Source organism: Ovis canadensis, chromosome 3 (genome assembly GCF_042477335.2).
Source record: "Ovis canadensis isolate MfBH-ARS-UI-01 breed Bighorn chromosome 3, ARS-UI_OviCan_v2, whole genome shotgun sequence".
Taxonomy (NCBI): Eukaryota; Metazoa; Chordata; class Mammalia; order Artiodactyla; family Bovidae; genus Ovis; species Ovis canadensis.
In genome coordinates this window covers 209,414,910-209,431,091 of record NC_091247.1, presented here as the reverse complement: position 1 = coordinate 209,431,091, position 16,182 = coordinate 209,414,910, and the positions used below count along the sequence as shown (strand labels likewise).

Below are 16,182 nucleotides of genomic sequence, written 5' to 3'. Positions count from 1 at the left end.
AGAGATGGAGGGCAAGCACATTCACATTTTTGAAAGTTTGCAACTTGAAGGTTTGTATGTAGGGGACTTGCTCTATAGACGTTTGCCATCAGTACATAGGGTAGATTCACTGGGTCACTAAAAGCAGGAAAACCAGGTACAGTCCTAATTTGAGACACTGAAGTCCAGAACAGAATCAGTGACACCAAAATAATATGCTTTAGGCATGAAATGGTTATCCTGGCATTTTGGCCAAGTGATGCCAGAACATTCAGGAAGATGTGCCCTTTTCTGCAGAAGTCTGAGACAGAAGCCAGGCCAAGCTGGGAATAATAGATTTCAGAGCATCCCCCATTACATTGAGCTGAGACTAAAGATAAATCTATGCTGTGGGTAATTTAATTTTAAGGCAGCAACCAGAAAGCCATGGACAGAATATCAAGGTGATGCTTGACAGTAGGGGCTATCAGAAAACCTGCCACAGAATAGGAGTATTGTCAGAGGAATTGGAAGACAGAAATAAGAAGATGAGATGACCCTTCCCATGAGGTAGGTAGCCAGCCAGCAATGTGATGAGGGCGTGATATACCTGCTCACCTTCTCCTTAGGTAGAGACAAGGTATAAATAGAAAACCTTGTTTCTCATATGAAACATTTGGCACTGCTTCTATTGACCTCCACTTTGCTCTTGCCTTCAATGTAGTAGATGTCAGAAGGTCCAGATTCTACACGTGCCTCTTCCACATATATCATCACCTCATTTGCTCTTATCTTCCTTGTCCATAAAATGGAATTTTCAACCTAGGGATCCCAAACTCTCTTTATAGTTCAACCCAACTTCAACCACTGAAAGTGTTAAGCTTTGCGTAAGCATTACGACTTCCCACCTATAGGCAGTAAATAGATACTTTCCTCTCCTTCATGACTGTATACCATGAAAAAGCCTAGACTTTACCCAGTTTTTTCCTGTCTGTCTTTAATCTTTTTTGCTGCCTAGCACAAAGCAGCAGCAGCTTCTCACTAGTCATAGTGTTGCTAGAATGAAGTGAAAGGATCTGATAGGCCATCACCAGGAGTGGATGTTTACAGCTTCCTCCCGGCCATGTTTCCTGCCTGGCCTCACCCAGAGTTATGTTCTCTGTACACAGAAATAACATTCCTTGACACAACTCATCCCATATGTAGATAGGAGAGAACAAGAGTTCGATCAATTATAATTAGTTGAACTATTAAGATACCTTCAGTCAAATACAGTAGCCTCCTTGAACCCCACATTCTCCAACCAATTAAACAAACTACATTTATGCTGTCCACTTTCAGGACAAAGGTCCTCCCTTTTCAACCACTAGACTAAAACAGGGAATATAGTTTAAGATATCATCTCCCACAGAAGATCTCAAGGGTGAATACAAATGGTAGCTTTTCTTTGAAATAATCTCCCAATCAGGATTTAGCAGAATGACAAATTTATAATATTCACAAAGTTAAAGGAAAAGTGTAAAAGAATGTCTATTTTATAAACCTCACCCAGACAGGATTATTTTATCTAGTCCTTGGGCAACTGGGTAGTTATCACATTAAATGGTCTGGGATGATTCAATTCAAAGGAATTTCATTGAATTTTATGAATTTATTGAATGCCTTGAAATGAATAACTCCAATTGTTACTTGACCTCTTTAAGACTCTGAGAAAACACATTAATCCAAAGGAACAGACAAGTTAGCATTGATATTAGCACTCTCATTTAGAGTTATCCATTGCAAGATACTCAGGTGGGATGTATTTGCTGCTGCTGCTGCTGCTGCTGCTGCTGCTAAGTCTCTTCAGTCGTGTCCGACTCTGTGCTACCCCATGGACAGCAGCCCACAAGGGTCCTCTGTCCCTGGGATTCTCCAGGCAAGAACACTGGAGTGGGTGGGATGTATTTATGTATTCCTTATTTAAATGAACAAAAAGTGTTATTAATTTAATTCATATTAGACTTTTTATCAATGCTTTTTAAAAAACAAGAAACGTTCAAAGTTCCTTCAGTTTAATTCATCAAAAAATATATTGGGGTTTTACTAAGTAAATGAGTTTTTAACATACTGGAGTGTGATGTTACAAAGCGTTTCTTCCTCTCCAGCCCACCAGAATCTTTTTCTTTGGAAATGTGCTTTGCTTGTGACTTTCAGATACATTAAATTTCTTTTAAAGGTTAAACTTAAATACTGGTCTGTATCTACATATGTTTCCTAGGAAACCAACCTGCCTATTAATCTCTATTAAGCAGTGGTAGGTGGTTTGCTGGCTTGAGTCCACTGGCTGCTTTAGTCTCAAGTCACAGGGTCTGAGGGCATGGGTCACGGAGGGGAATTTTAGCCCTAAAGTGTGGGAGTTCCAACAAACACGACCCTTGACTGAAGATACCAAAGTTGCCTCTCTCTTCTCTTCCTGTGTCTTTGAGCAAAACAAGCCAAAAATATGTGTATTACCCATCAACAAAATGCTCAGATAAATCAATTACAGGAAAGTCACGGAATTGGTTAGCATTTTGCTTATCCCATTGGTGAAATGGTGGTGGTGACTGATCGCTCTGCTATGCAGAGTCATATTTTAACATGTGAAACATACAGTACTTCCTGTAGTTGACAGTGCATGCTTATGTCACAATATTTAGGTTTTCTCACAACTTATTCTTTGGTTTACCTTACGTTATCTTCTGTATGCAAGTAAAGGCAGTTGTCTTTCTAGATGTCTTCCTGAGTGAGTCTCCTCTTAGATATCATATTCAGAGACTTCCCTGGTGGTTCAGTGGCTAAGACTCCATATTCCCAATGCAGGGGGCCTAGGTTCAGTCCTTGGCCAGAAACTAGATCCCACATGCTGCAACTAATTAGGATTTCACATACCACAACTAAAAATCCTGCATGCTGCAACTAACACCTGGCTCAGCCAAATAAATAAGTAAATATTTAAATATATATAAAATATTTATGTTAGATATATATTATATATATATAATATCCCAATTTCCCACAACCTGCTCTCCTTTTTTCCCAGGATCTCTGTGTCCAAGACATGGATATCAAATAAATTTCAAATATTTGTTCCTAAGTGAAAGAGGAATTTATTTTTATGGTCACAGAAAGCACTCTGTATTAAATTAAAAGATTTGTAATTCAATCAGGCTATAAAAATGGATTGAGTGGAATGCTTGGAAACGAAGATAGAGCAGAGCTGGAATGCCAAACAGTCCCATGATGGGAATGTTCTTAGACCACCAGTGGGCTCTCCCAGGACTGTGTCTGAGTTGGTGTTTTCACTGTTGAATTTATGATGAAACTGAAGGGACTGAGGCCTCAGATATCACTTGGAACCTGTCACAGGCAGGAAAGAGCAGCAGAGAGTTGAATAGTGTCCCTCCCACACCATATATGCTGTTATTTTCTTGTAGCTGATCAGAGGGAAACTAAAATCTCTGAATAAAAACAGAAGAGAGAGAAAAAGAAAAGAGAACACTTTGCACATGTAAGAATGTGTTACTTCTGATCATCTTCGTAGGAGGATGTGTACATAGTAAATTGTCACCTCAGAAAAATGCCAGCTTTTAATAATGTGAAGATTCCGCTTTAAACCTACTGAACTCAAGAAGGTAAACACTGTGAAACCCCACAGGGAGGGGCTCTGGGTACCCCTGTCAATGGCACTCTGCATTGGTCCAATTCTTCTGGAGAATCAGCAGTATATAATAAGAACTTTAAAACTAATCGTACCCTTTCACTGATAACACCATTTTAGGAAAAGAAAAATCCCATGGAAGCAATCCAATAGGAAGTCGAAAAAGATACCCTTAGTAATTCTATTCATGATGGTGAAAACTGAAAATGCCCATAGTACCTCCAGTAGGGAACTGATGGGCTTTAAAAAAATATGGAGAATATAAATATAGAGGAATACACTGTAGCTTTACAGCCATTCATTGAGTCACTTCAGTAGATCATACAGGCCTTATGGATCATGTTCAGAACTTTAAATGTTATTTTAAAGACAGGTGGAAGCCATTCACGGTCTGAAGCAGAGACTGGCATGATGAAACACAGAACTGAGAAGTGGGATGTAGGGCAGTCGGTAGACACGATGGCAAGTGACTGAAACTAAGACATCCAGCAGGGAAAAGCAGGTGATTCAAGGAGTATTTAGAAGGCAGAGCCTGTAAGTCTTGCTGATGCTGAATGAGAAGGAGAGAGTCGAGGGTGAGTCCTGTTTCTGACCCAGTCAGCCGGGGATTTGCAGCAGTAGGAAGCACCGAGGGTTGTAAAGGCGTTGGTGTCGAGCACGTAAGACGTGTGGTGCCCGGGTGGCAGGCAAGAGGATGTGTGTAGGAGGTAACCGAAGGTTCTGCAGGTGAGGAGGGGTGTCTGGAGCAGATGTAGCGGAGACCGGCTGACGGCAGCCATGGAGGGGCTGAGATGACCCAGGAGAAAGGCGATGAGAGGCCTGGGAGCCCTACAGGGCGAGGAAGCAGCAAGAGCAGAAAACCAGGAGATGGGGCGGGTCTGAAGCTGCAGGGTGTTCCAGGCGAGGGGTGACAGTGACTAGTGCTGCTGATGATGCTGAGAGGCAAGTACATCGCCCTTTGGCTTTGATGACCTGGAGGTGACCTCTGCAAGAGCACCCTTGGACCTTCCTCCCTCCTTCCCCCATCCCACCCCTCTGGGTCATCACAGAGCACCAAGCTGAGCTTCCTGAGCTGTATGACAGGTTTCCACTAGCTAGCTATGTTACACTGGAGAAGACGATGGCGACCCACTCCAGTACCCTTGCCTGGAGAATCCCAGGGACAGAGGAACCTGGCGGACTGCCGTCTGTGGGGTTGCACAGAGTTGGACACCACTGAAGCGACGCAGCAGCAGCAGCAGCAGCTGTGTTACACACGGCAGTGCACGCACATCAGTCCCAGTTTCCCAGTTCATCCCCTCCCCCACCCTGTGTCCACATGTCCGTCCCTACATCTGCATCTCGATTCCTGCAGATAGGCAGGGGATATACATCCATGGTTAGCTGATGTACTTCACTGTACAGCAGAAACCAACACAACATTGTAAAGCAACTATACCTCAGTTTTCTTTTAAAAAAAAAAAGCACTTCGGAGACAGTTAGAGTGGAGACCAGAGGGCCCAGAGGAGTGCACGGAGAGGGGCGTGGTGATAACAGAGTTGGACAGTGTGGGGGGGTGTGTGTGTGTGTGAAGACAGAAAACACTTGAAGCTGCTTAAATGCTGAAGGGAAGAAACCCATAGGAAGAAGTTGAAGATACACTGCACGCACGCTAGGACAGGGAAAGAAACGGCGAACTAGAAATATGTGTGTGAAATGACGTCAGCTGGAAAAAAATTTCCATTCTTATGAGTGTGACCTTATGAAACTTACGTGTGTCCTTGAAAGACAAAAAGTACTGAAGCAGAGCAAATAGTTTCCAGATTTTTTTGGAGACATGTCAGTTAATAATCATCATAGTCACAAGGAATACCATCTCCTGAGCAGACCTGGGGCCGACGCTCATTCCTATCATCTCTTAATCCTCATAACAGCCCTGCCAAGTCTAGGCATTGTTCTCATTTGATACAAAAGAATATTTAAGCCTTGAACTAAGGCTCAAAGAGAATAGGTAGTGTGCCTCAGGACATGCATTTGATGAATAGAGGAACCGGGATTCAAACCTGGGACTCCCTTGCTCCAGAGCCCAAGCTCTTCCTTCTAAAAGCAAAGAAACTTAGGTAAGTTTATTAACCCTCTAAACAGCATCTTTATGTTCTTGGTCTTCAGACACTAGTAAAATTGCTGAGGCAGTTTGCAGCAGTTTTGGTCACTCTCTCTACTGTTTGTTTCAAACAAATTGCAAATAAAACAATAGAATTTAGGATTCTCAAAGTAGATGCCTAAGTTTTAACATCAAGGTCACTGATACAAAATTGTGTATGTGTTAGTTTGTGGGTTTCTGTGTGTGTGTGTGTATGCATGTATCTAGGAGTATATCTAGGGTTTATAGGACCTGAAGTTATAATTTGAAGACACACAGTTCTGGGTTTCCTTTCTTTTTTTTTCAATTTATGGTGTGCCGGCTCTCCGTTGCTGTGTACGGGCCTTCTCTAGTTGTAATAAGTGGGCTATTTTTTTTTAATTTATGGTGTGCCGGCTCTCCGTGGCTGTGCACGGGCCTTCTCTAGTTGTGACGAGTGGGGCTCCTCTGTAGTTGTAGTGTGCAGGCTTCTCACTGTGGTGGCCTCTCTTGTTGCTGAACACGGCTGTAGGCCGTGTGGGCTTCAGTAGTTGTGGAGCAGGGGCTTAGTTGCCCCATGGGCATGTGGGCTCTTCCTGGACCAGGGATCAAACCCATGACCCCTGCATTGGCAGGTGGATCCCTAACCACTGAGCCTGGCAGGAAAGCCCCTTAGGTTTCCTTTCATGGGACTGTGCAAACGAAGGCCCCTGAAACTCACTAGCTTCACAGCAAACCCACTTGTGCATGTGGATACATAAAGATAGAGGGAGAAACCAACAAAAGCTATTGTCCCTTAAACAATAGCCTTGGTTTTGTTGCTTAGTACAATGGAAGCATCTTTTAGGGTTAGTACTAGCTATATCTTTTCTGGGAAGATTTATCAAGGATTGAATAGGCCAAGAGTTTCTTAAACAAGTGCCTTGAATTCAGGCCAGTGGTCATTCGCTTTGTTAGATATATAGCACTGTGGCTCATGCTCTTTATACAGCAGGCAAATAAATATAACTTCTTTTTAAATATCTTCTTTATTCCAGAGATCTTTTTGTTAATATCACTTTCGAGATGTCATCTCCTGTGTATATGACGATTTTCAGAATGTAGCCAGCCAGAAAGCATACTGGGTGCTGGAGGAACTGGGGGCCAGTGAAGATGGAAAAGGATTGGGGGAGGGGCACCTTTATTTATTTAGGAAACTGTTGCAGACGGGACACACGTGCTGTGCTGCTCCAAAAGCCAAAAACTAGGAACCGAGATACGTGAGATTACAGAGGACGCCAGCTTCCAGCACAGCAGAAGAGCCTTCTAGCGACTAGAGCTGTCCAAAAATGGTTTGCTTATGCTGTGGCCCGCTGCCCATCACGGAAGTACTCAGCCAAAGCTACTTCTTGGCAGGGGGCTTTTGCTGAACACAAGTTCGAATCCATCTAAGAAACTTGTAGAATCCTAAGATTCCAAGTCATTATCGGCCACAAAATATTCCTGCCAGGCGTACACAGCAACACACGCAGTGGGTTGGTTTTGCCCCAGAGTAGTGATGTTTGTGCTAAGCCAGCCACGTACCCCAACTGAGCTCCTGGTCGCCAAGGAAACATGTCTGTGGATGGACTGGTTCAGTACTCTGCAGTCTTAGAATTATGTTTTTCCCTAACCTGGGACCCTGGGCCCAGGCTCCCACCCTTTAGCTAGCTGTCACAGGTGCCACTTCTGAACGCTGTCTTACCCGTTTTTGCAATTTAGGTAAGGAACTGGCTGAGCTCTGCCTGACCTCCTCTCCCCAACTCACTCAGAGAGAAGCCTTCTCTGCCTGGCTCCCTTTGCCAATTTTGGGTTGAAAGGCTGCAGAGGGGGAGCACAAGGGCCTGGGGAAGTACAGGGCAGAGCACAGGTTGGCCCCGCTTAGCCCATCAAGCCAGGGTGAGGCATCCTGAGAGACCAAGATGGGGGAACGGCCTCAGTCCACCTTGCCCTTTCTGAAAGGGGAACATAAACGTGGCCATGACCCAGACACTCCTGCTTCGTTCTCCCACAGGATCCACAGGTCTGTCCTAAACCACGTTAATAATATCTGTAATAGTAGTGGAGATAGTGGCAGTCACACAGCAACTGGTGTTTGCTGGGTTCTCACTGTTTGCCAGATGCTGTGATGAGTACATTACGTGATTATGTCGTTAGGTCCTCATAGGCACCCTGAAAGGTGGTGGTGGTTGTTTAGCTGCTCAATCATGTCCAACTCTTTGTGACCCCAGGCCTGTAGCCTGCCAGGCTCCTCTGTCCATGGGATTTCTCAGGTAAGAACACTGGAGTGGGTTGCCATTTCCTTCTCCAGGGGCTTCCCTGGTGGCTCAGACGGTAAAGCATCTGCCTGCAATGTTCAGTCCTTGGGTCAGGAAGATCCTCTGGAGAAGGAAGTGGCAACCCACTCCAGTAGCCTTGCCTGGAAAATCCCATGGACGGAGGAGCCTTGTATGCTACAGTCCTTGGGGTCACACAGAGTCAGACACAACTGAGCGACTTCACTTTCCTTTCCTTTCTCCAGGGGATCTTCCCAGCCCAGTGCTCAAACCCACATCTCCTGCATCGGCAGGCAGGTTCTTTACCACTGAGCCACCTGGGAAGCCCTCCTGGGAGGAAGATGCTACTGTGCTGTGTTGTGCTTAGTCACTCAGTTGTGTCTGACTCTTTGTGGCCCCGTGGTCTGTAGCACCCCCCGGGCTCCTCTGTCCATGGAATTCTCCAGGCAAGAATATTGGAGTGGGTTGCTATTCCCTTCTCCAGGGGATCTTCCCAACCCAGGAATTGAACCCAGGTCTCCCACATTGTGGGCGGATTCTTTACTGTCTGAGCCACCAGGGAAGCCCAAGAATACTGGAGTGGGTAGCCTATGCCTTTTCCAGGGGATCTTACCAACCCAGGAGTTGAACCACCTCCTGCATTGGAGGTGGATTCTTTACCAGCTGAGCTATCAAAGAAGCCCAGATGCTGCTAATACTGCCGTTCTACAGATGAGGAACTGATGCCTGGAGAACTTAAAGGACATCGCTTTGTTGACTCGCTTTCTCTGTACCCACAGAGAAATGGAAAAGAAAGTTATGCCTGCTCCCTACTCAGAGCCCTTGGAGTGACCTCCAAGGAGGGGCCAGGTGTCACATGCTCCCAGACCCTGCTGCTCGACATTCTCCTCTGAGGGGGATGTTTGCATTTCGCAGCAAGTTCAGGGGCCTCCTCAAGGTTGCCTGGTGCAGCGAGGCTCGTCCCGAAGCCCGGGCCCCAGGGCCCTCCCCGCACACCAGCCTACCTCCAAACCAGCAGAGTCCGCCACCCTCACACACACTCAGTCTGCATTTCCTGGCCTCCCCTTTCTAAATGGGCACATTAATTACTGCCCATTTTTCTTAGTAATCATCTGGAACACTTTTTTTTTTTTTTCAGAGTTTTCATTTTCTCTTGGGCTACTACCGAAATAAAGCTTTGCTCAAACCCACGGGACAGAACATCAGCTATGCGAGGCCACGTAAATGGGAAAAGTTCAGGAAGACATTTACGCTAAACCCCAAGAAACAAAGTGTTGATTAGGGACTTATTTTTGTGAGCGATTAAAATATGAATCATTAAAATAGGACGGTATTTCAGGCTCTGTATCCTCATCTCGTCAGCGACAGCATCACCATGACTACTGGGTCTGAATTAGATGAGCTCCAGAGCCTTTCCCAGCCACACGCAGTTGTGTGTTATCGCTCTCCCTTAAACACACAACGTTCTCAAGTTTGGTTCAGAACACCTATGCGGCTCCTTGTCCGTGTCAATGAAAGGAAAGACCCAGTGGCATAAGGTCTTCAGTTCTTAAGGGCTTTTTGCTCTGTTTGGTCACAGTCATAAATAGTGGCAGTAAAAGTGTTAGTTGTTCACTTGTGTGCAACTCTTCTTGACCCCTGTAGCCCACCAGGCTCCTCTGTCCATGGGATTCTCCAGGCAAGAATACTGGAGTGGGTTACCATTCCCCAATAGTGGCAGTAAGTTATATTAATATAACGACCACAATTCAAAGATAGAGAAAGAAACAAAAGCGAAACCCAAGGGCATCTCAGGAATCACTTAGGACGGGCTGTCGAGGAGCTTTATTTGGTACAGATAGAAAAGGTGCAGAAGTTTGCAGAAACAAAGAAATTCATTTGGAGTGTTTCTCAGGTTCAGACTGAGTTGAAGGGGAAAAAAAAAAAATTTAGCCATAGCCCAAAATATGCAGTTAAATTAAGTTGTTAATTAAAGTATCTGTTAAAAATGGCTAAAATTAGAGACAAAAAGCCCATTGTTTGGTACAATTGTTGACTGCGTATCTGTGTGTGGAAGGGCGTAGGGGGACAGTCAGAAAAGCCTGTGGTATTTTTAAGATTAATCACCCACGTCGAAGGGGTGTTGAGGCACCCACCTGCGTTTTTGAACTTGGAGCTAAGTCAAAGGGGAGGGACAACACCAGGACAGCTTTACAGCTTTTCTTTCTTTTTTTTTTTTTTTTTTTGCTAAGTAACTACTCGGTGGACACTTCAAATACAAAATATATCAGCACAGAAGGCCCCCAGTTCAAACCAGCCCCTCCCATCCTCTGCGAGAGGCTGACATCCAAAGATGGTTTTCAGAGATGGTGGAACCTGGGAGCAATGGCTGTGTGTATTTTTAGAAGGAAGCGTAAGTTTTAGCTTCCCAGAATATCCTAGTTCATTATAGGGTATCTTTAATATTAATAGTTATCACCTCTGATTGGACTTGTAATTTTTTTTTCCCATATTTATTCTTTTCCTGCCTGGGATTGGGGTGGATTAGAAAAAGGCACTTTTTTTCTTTTCCCCTGTTGGGAAGATTTCTATGAAGAATCTATGAGTTGTCATTGAAACATTAAAACTTTTCATCCTTAATGACTTTATCTTCTTTGAATAATCTGAAATGCAAATAGATACAAAAAGGATTTTTTTAAATAAAAGGAATAGCAGTAAGTTGGGACAAGTTAAGTTTCCAATAAAGTCTGGTACATCCCTATAATAGGCTGTTATATTGCAGTTACTAAAGCAGCTGAATGATGTGAAGGGAAAAAGATACTCAACTATGATAAGCTTGATTCTAATTCTGTAACTATATCATATACTGTTATTGTTGTTCAGTTGCTCAGTTGTGTCCAACTCTTTGCAACCCCATGAACTGCAGCACACCAGGCTTCCCCATCCTTCACCATCTCCTGGAATTTGCTCAAACTGAAACTCATGTCCACTGAATCAGTGATGCCATCCAGCCATCTCATCCTGTCACCCCCTTCTCCTCCTGCCCTCAAACTTTCCCAGCATCAGGGTCTTTTCCAGTGAGTCAGTTCTTTGCATCAGGTGGCCAAAGTATTGGAGCTTCAGCTTCAGCACCAGTCCCTCCAGTGAATATTCAGGTTTGATTTCCTATAAGATTGACTGGTTTGATCTCCTTGCTATCTAAGGGACTCTCAAGAGTCTTCTCTAGCACCATAGTTTGAAAGCATCAATTTGGCAAAAACATACGTATATAGTATTAACAGGGTTCTTGTTTCTTAGGAATAGGATTATAGATGACTTTTGTTTTCCTTCTCCCTTCCTATTCCTTTTTTGTATATGATTTTCATAATCAAAAAAGTTTTTTAAAAGTCCCACATGGCTCTGACCTTCTGGGTGTTAGTGCCACCTCCTATCCCCTGTAAGCTCCCCGTGGACAGACCTACCTTCCTCAACATTGTGTCTTTAAGACAGTGCCAGGCACAGTCAGAGCTCAGCAAATAGTTGTTGAACAGAACACTCCCATTTCCCTGTTTCTCTCTCCTTTTTCTCTCCAGGTGATGTGCTCTATGAACTCCTTCAGCATATTCTGAAGCAGAGGAAACCTCGGATTCTTTTCTCACCGTTCTTCCACCCCGGAAACTCGATACACACACAGCAGGAAGTCATCCTTCACCAGAACCATGAAGAAGGTACCCGGGAGGTGTCTCTCTCGTCCGAGATGTAGCCCAACCCCAGAGCTTCCGCTGTCTCTCTGTTCTTATTCACGTGATTCATTTTTCATCTGACCAGCGTTTATTGAGTACTGATTGTGTTTGAGACCCTAGGGGAAATGCCAAGGTGAATAAGATCTCTCTTTGGTTCTCTGCTACTCCCAGTCTCGGGGAGGAGATGAGATAGATACGCATGTCAATAACAAAGAATAGCTGTAATAGGCGCCATAAAGAGACAGTGGGAGGGGAGATGACAGCCAGCGCAGGCATCAGGTTCAGCATCACGAAGGAGGTGGCCTGCAGGACTCCTCGAAGGTCTGATAAGCAGGGCTGAAGTGGGGGAACGTTCCAGGAAGACCCAAGATGGAGTTAGCAATCTCTAACTGGAATTGAGAGCAACAGAATGGAGAGCAATCATGTGACTGGGGTTGCAGAGCTTATCTTTCTTTTCCCCCTACCTTTGATGAAGAAAGGTTTCAAACAGACCCCAAATAGGGAGCATAAACTAACTAGAGCCCTGTGAGCCATCCCCCTGTCTCAACAGTGATCCACATTTCGCTGCTGTAGAACCAGTCCAAGGAGGTAAGATTAGAAGCAGGACGTGGAGGACTTTGATTTCTGGGCTGCGGAGCAAAGTAATGGGGAGTCATTGAAGATTTTGAGCAGAGGGTCACATATGCTGGTGGAAGAAAAGAGACCCAAACCCTATGAACTCGATAGGGGTCCGGGGAGGTCTCGTCCTCGTGCTCCGGAGGCGGCGTCTTGCCGTGTGTTCAGTGGGAGGACTTAGTTCAGACGTTCCAGGCAATGCTCTGCTCTGGCCAGTTACATGGTTCTTATCAAATTACTGGTAGAAAACAGAACAAAAGACCAGAATTGAATTGTGGCCCCAGACAGAGTTCCACAGCAGGTGTTTGGGGACAGAAATAGTGTGTAAAAAATCTTCCTCTGCTCCCTGTTCTGTTGAACTGCAATGTATCAGGCCTCCTGGGAGCATTTCCTCCACATCTTTCTGCCTGAATTGGGAACCAAAGTAATTCTTTTAAATGTATCCTTCGGATCAGATTATGAGGGGCCTAAAACCCTGTGTTTTTTGTTTGTTTGTTTTTCTAGAGGCATTTCCTTAAACTGATGGAGCATCCCCCAGAGCAGCACTATTTTTGTTTCATTGTTGGCAAATTAAAAAATGAGAAGTTATGTGTTTTCTTAATTAACACTTCACAAAACAGAGCCTGGCTCCAGGCGACCTGACCGGCATCTCTTTCGTGTGCCAGGCATTTCACAGCGGGTCCCCTCGCCTCCATGATGGAGAATAAACCTGTGCTTCTTGCAGGCTCCCTGCCTGTGCCTCTCAGCCTGTCTTCCCCCAGCGTTAGTTACCTTTGCTGAATTTAGCTGCTGCCTGTCAGTCCCAGTTTGGTTTCTCTGCTGTTTTACCGTTCCTGCCCTATACATTTGCATAGTAGCCAATAGCTGCTCCAGAGAACAAGAGGTGAGTTTACCGAAGCTTGATATTAGGGCAAAAAGCAGAGTATGTAGGCTGCGTCTTCAAATACAACATGTGTGTGATGGCTTGTTGGGGGTGGTGCGTGCGTGCTAAGTCACTTCAGTTGTGACCAGTTCTTTGCAACCCCATGGACTATAGCCCACCAGGCTCCTCTCTCCGTGGGGATTCTCCAGGCAAGAATACTGGAGTGGGTTGCCATTCCCTTCTCCAGAGGATCTTCCCAACCCAGGGATCAAACCCTTGTCTCTTATGCCTCCTGCATTGCAGGCAGGTTCTTTACCATTAGTGCCACCTGGGAAATCCAGTTGGGGGTGGGGTTGTCTTTTATTTGTTTTCTCTTTGTCCTTTTGTCTGTTTTCTCTCTCTTTTTCTCATTATTTATAAAACAGAAAACTCCTATTTGGAATTTCTCTTCCCCTTTGTACCCTCAGCTGTGATTGGTGGCCAATAGCCTCACCTCATGACAACTCCCTCCTCCCCTCGGCCTGACCTGGCTCCTGAGCAGGTGTGTTTGCTGTTCTCATTGGCAGGAGCCACTCAGTAGGGAACGCCAGCCCCTCTCCGAGCCCATCTCCCACCAAGAAAATACAAATGCACTACCAAAAATGCCCTAGTGAGCTACGCCCTCAAGTGCTGTGCTGTTGGCAGTAGTGAGCTCAGTAGGTAGAGGGATGGAGCTAAGGAGGCCAAGGTCAAGGGCTGATCAATCGCCCTGTGAACCAGATAGCTCTGCTTGAGACCTGCCCTTAAAAGTAGCCCCTTCTCAGAGACAGTTCCTTCAAGCTGTTGGCCAGGAATCGTGATCATGCTACCTGCCCTGCTCCTCCACCTGCTCTCACATAAGCAGGTGGACACACAGAAAGGAGCACAGGTCTCTGTCAGATGGGATCACTTGAGAAGAGCTGTACCAGGCACAAGGTGATATGAGGAGCCTGCCAGCCCCCAGAACTCCAGATGTGTAGGTGGACTTGGTGACAAAAAGAGACCAACTAGAGAGGTGAATGGCTGTGTACAGAGTCCCTACCTACAACCACCTTTCCGTTCTTTTCCATCAAAAAAAATATATATCCAGCTTGACATGAGTTGGCCCTAGGATCAATACTGTTATATCATGAATGAAAGAAAAACTTAGTTGCTCAGTCATGTCTGACTCATTGCAACCCCATGGACTGTAGCCCCCCAGGCTCCTCTGTCCAAAGAATTCTCCAGGCAAGACCACTGGAGTGGATTGCCATTCCCTTCTCCAGGGGATCTTCCCAAACCAGGCATCGAACCTGGGTCTCCCATATTGCAGGCAGACACTTGGCCATTTGAGCCACCAGGGAAAACTGGTAACATATTAATATGGGCGTGCGTTAACATACAGAAAGATCTGATCTTGGGCGGAGAAAATTTGTAAAGTGAAATTATAAGCATCCAATATTACATCCCTAATTGTTTGTGTTACATAATTGGGGTTACAGAACAATGTAAAAGTGTGTTGCTGTTGACTTGACACAGAGCTGAGAATGAAAGAGCAGGACACTCCAGAGAGAATCAGCTCAGCCCCTCAGCAGGCTGGCACCGTGAAGCATGCAGAGACATGGAAACACAAAGCTTCATTCACTCCTCCACCCCACCTCCCCCAGTGTCTTCACCTCATCACTGCCATCGACTTGACCAGCTCAGACATTCATGATTTCACAGCGGGCATTTATATCACAGGACAAGCATATCTTGTTTATCCCAGCGACAGTTCCTTGCAGATACCCCAAGTGAGTACATTACACTGCAGTCTCGCCTTCTGTACTAGCATCCGCGTGGCAGTGCCAAGCCAGGAGTTCACTGTTAGCTCAGAGGCTCTGATGGGAGAGAAAGGTGACCTATGAATTCAGATCTTTCATTTTGTAAACATTCATTATCTTTGCGATGTACACTGTTATACAACTGTGTTATAACTTGGGCCTAAGCAGTACTCAAATTACCACCTTCGTCTAGAAGAACCAGCCTTCTTCTCTTCCCCTTACTTAGTTACTGAGCTTCCCTGGTGGCTCAGATGGTAAAGAATCTGCCTGCAGTGTGGGAGACCCAGGTTCGATCCCTGGGTTGGAAAGATCCCCTGGAGAAGGGAATGACTCCAGTGTTCTTGCCTGGAGAATCCCATAGACAGAGGAGCCTGGTGGGCTACAATTCATGGTGGTCACAATGAGTCAGGCATGACTGAGAGACTAACATTTTCACTCTTACATAGTTATGGAAAGGCTGGGGAAGGCACTATTATATAACTAAGATAACTATATAACTTTTCATCTGTACCCAGACACTTAACCCAGTGAAATGGGACTCTAGACACATAGTCAGCTTAGAAATAATGTTTCAAAGAATGGGACCTGGCCATCAGGAAACCGGGTTCTAATCCTCTCTTCTGCTGTGACAGCCCTAAGGGCTCAGTTTCTCATTTCTGTCTCCCTTAGTCACCCCAGTTACAAGACAGGAAATTCAACCAAATGGTCTCAGATCTTAGAACTCTCACGTCCTAAGGACTGAGTCTCCCTGGGTGATACGAAGATGAATAAGACACATTCTGTACCTTCAGAGTCATGAGCGACTAAAATCCAGAAAAACACAACAATGTCCTGTCTGGTGATGCTCAAAAGTGCTGAGCATCAATTCTCGTTTATCTCATCTTATCAAGAACTTTTGATAATAATACCCCTCTTAGTAATCAAACCAAGAGTAGCGTCACTCACTTGCTTCATGATGAAAACTTCATTTTAAATAGATTGCTTTTCTTTGGTTGGTGACACATTTTATCTGCTTGAGATGAGTTAGGTGTTTAGATAGCTATTGGGGCTTCCCTGGTGGCTCAGAGAAAAAGAACCTGCCTACCAATGCAGGAGATGTGAGTTCAATCCCTGGGTTGGGAAGATCCCTTGGAGAAGGCAATGGCAACC

The 16,182-nt window shown here is 45.1% G+C and overlaps 1 protein-coding gene across 2 annotated transcripts in view; it reads left to right on the top strand.

Annotated features, from left to right (window-relative positions):
* ETV6 (ETS variant transcription factor 6) overlaps positions 1-16,182 on the top strand; it is a 287,175-nt gene that overhangs the window by 236,169 nt on the left and 34,824 nt on the right. For both annotated transcript variants that reach the window (XM_069585674.1, XM_069585673.1), the window contains exon 4: positions 11,587-11,721. In XM_069585674.1, coding sequence (XP_069441775.1) covers positions 11,587-11,721 — 135 coding nt within the window. The remainder of the gene's footprint in view (positions 1-11,586; positions 11,722-16,182) is intronic.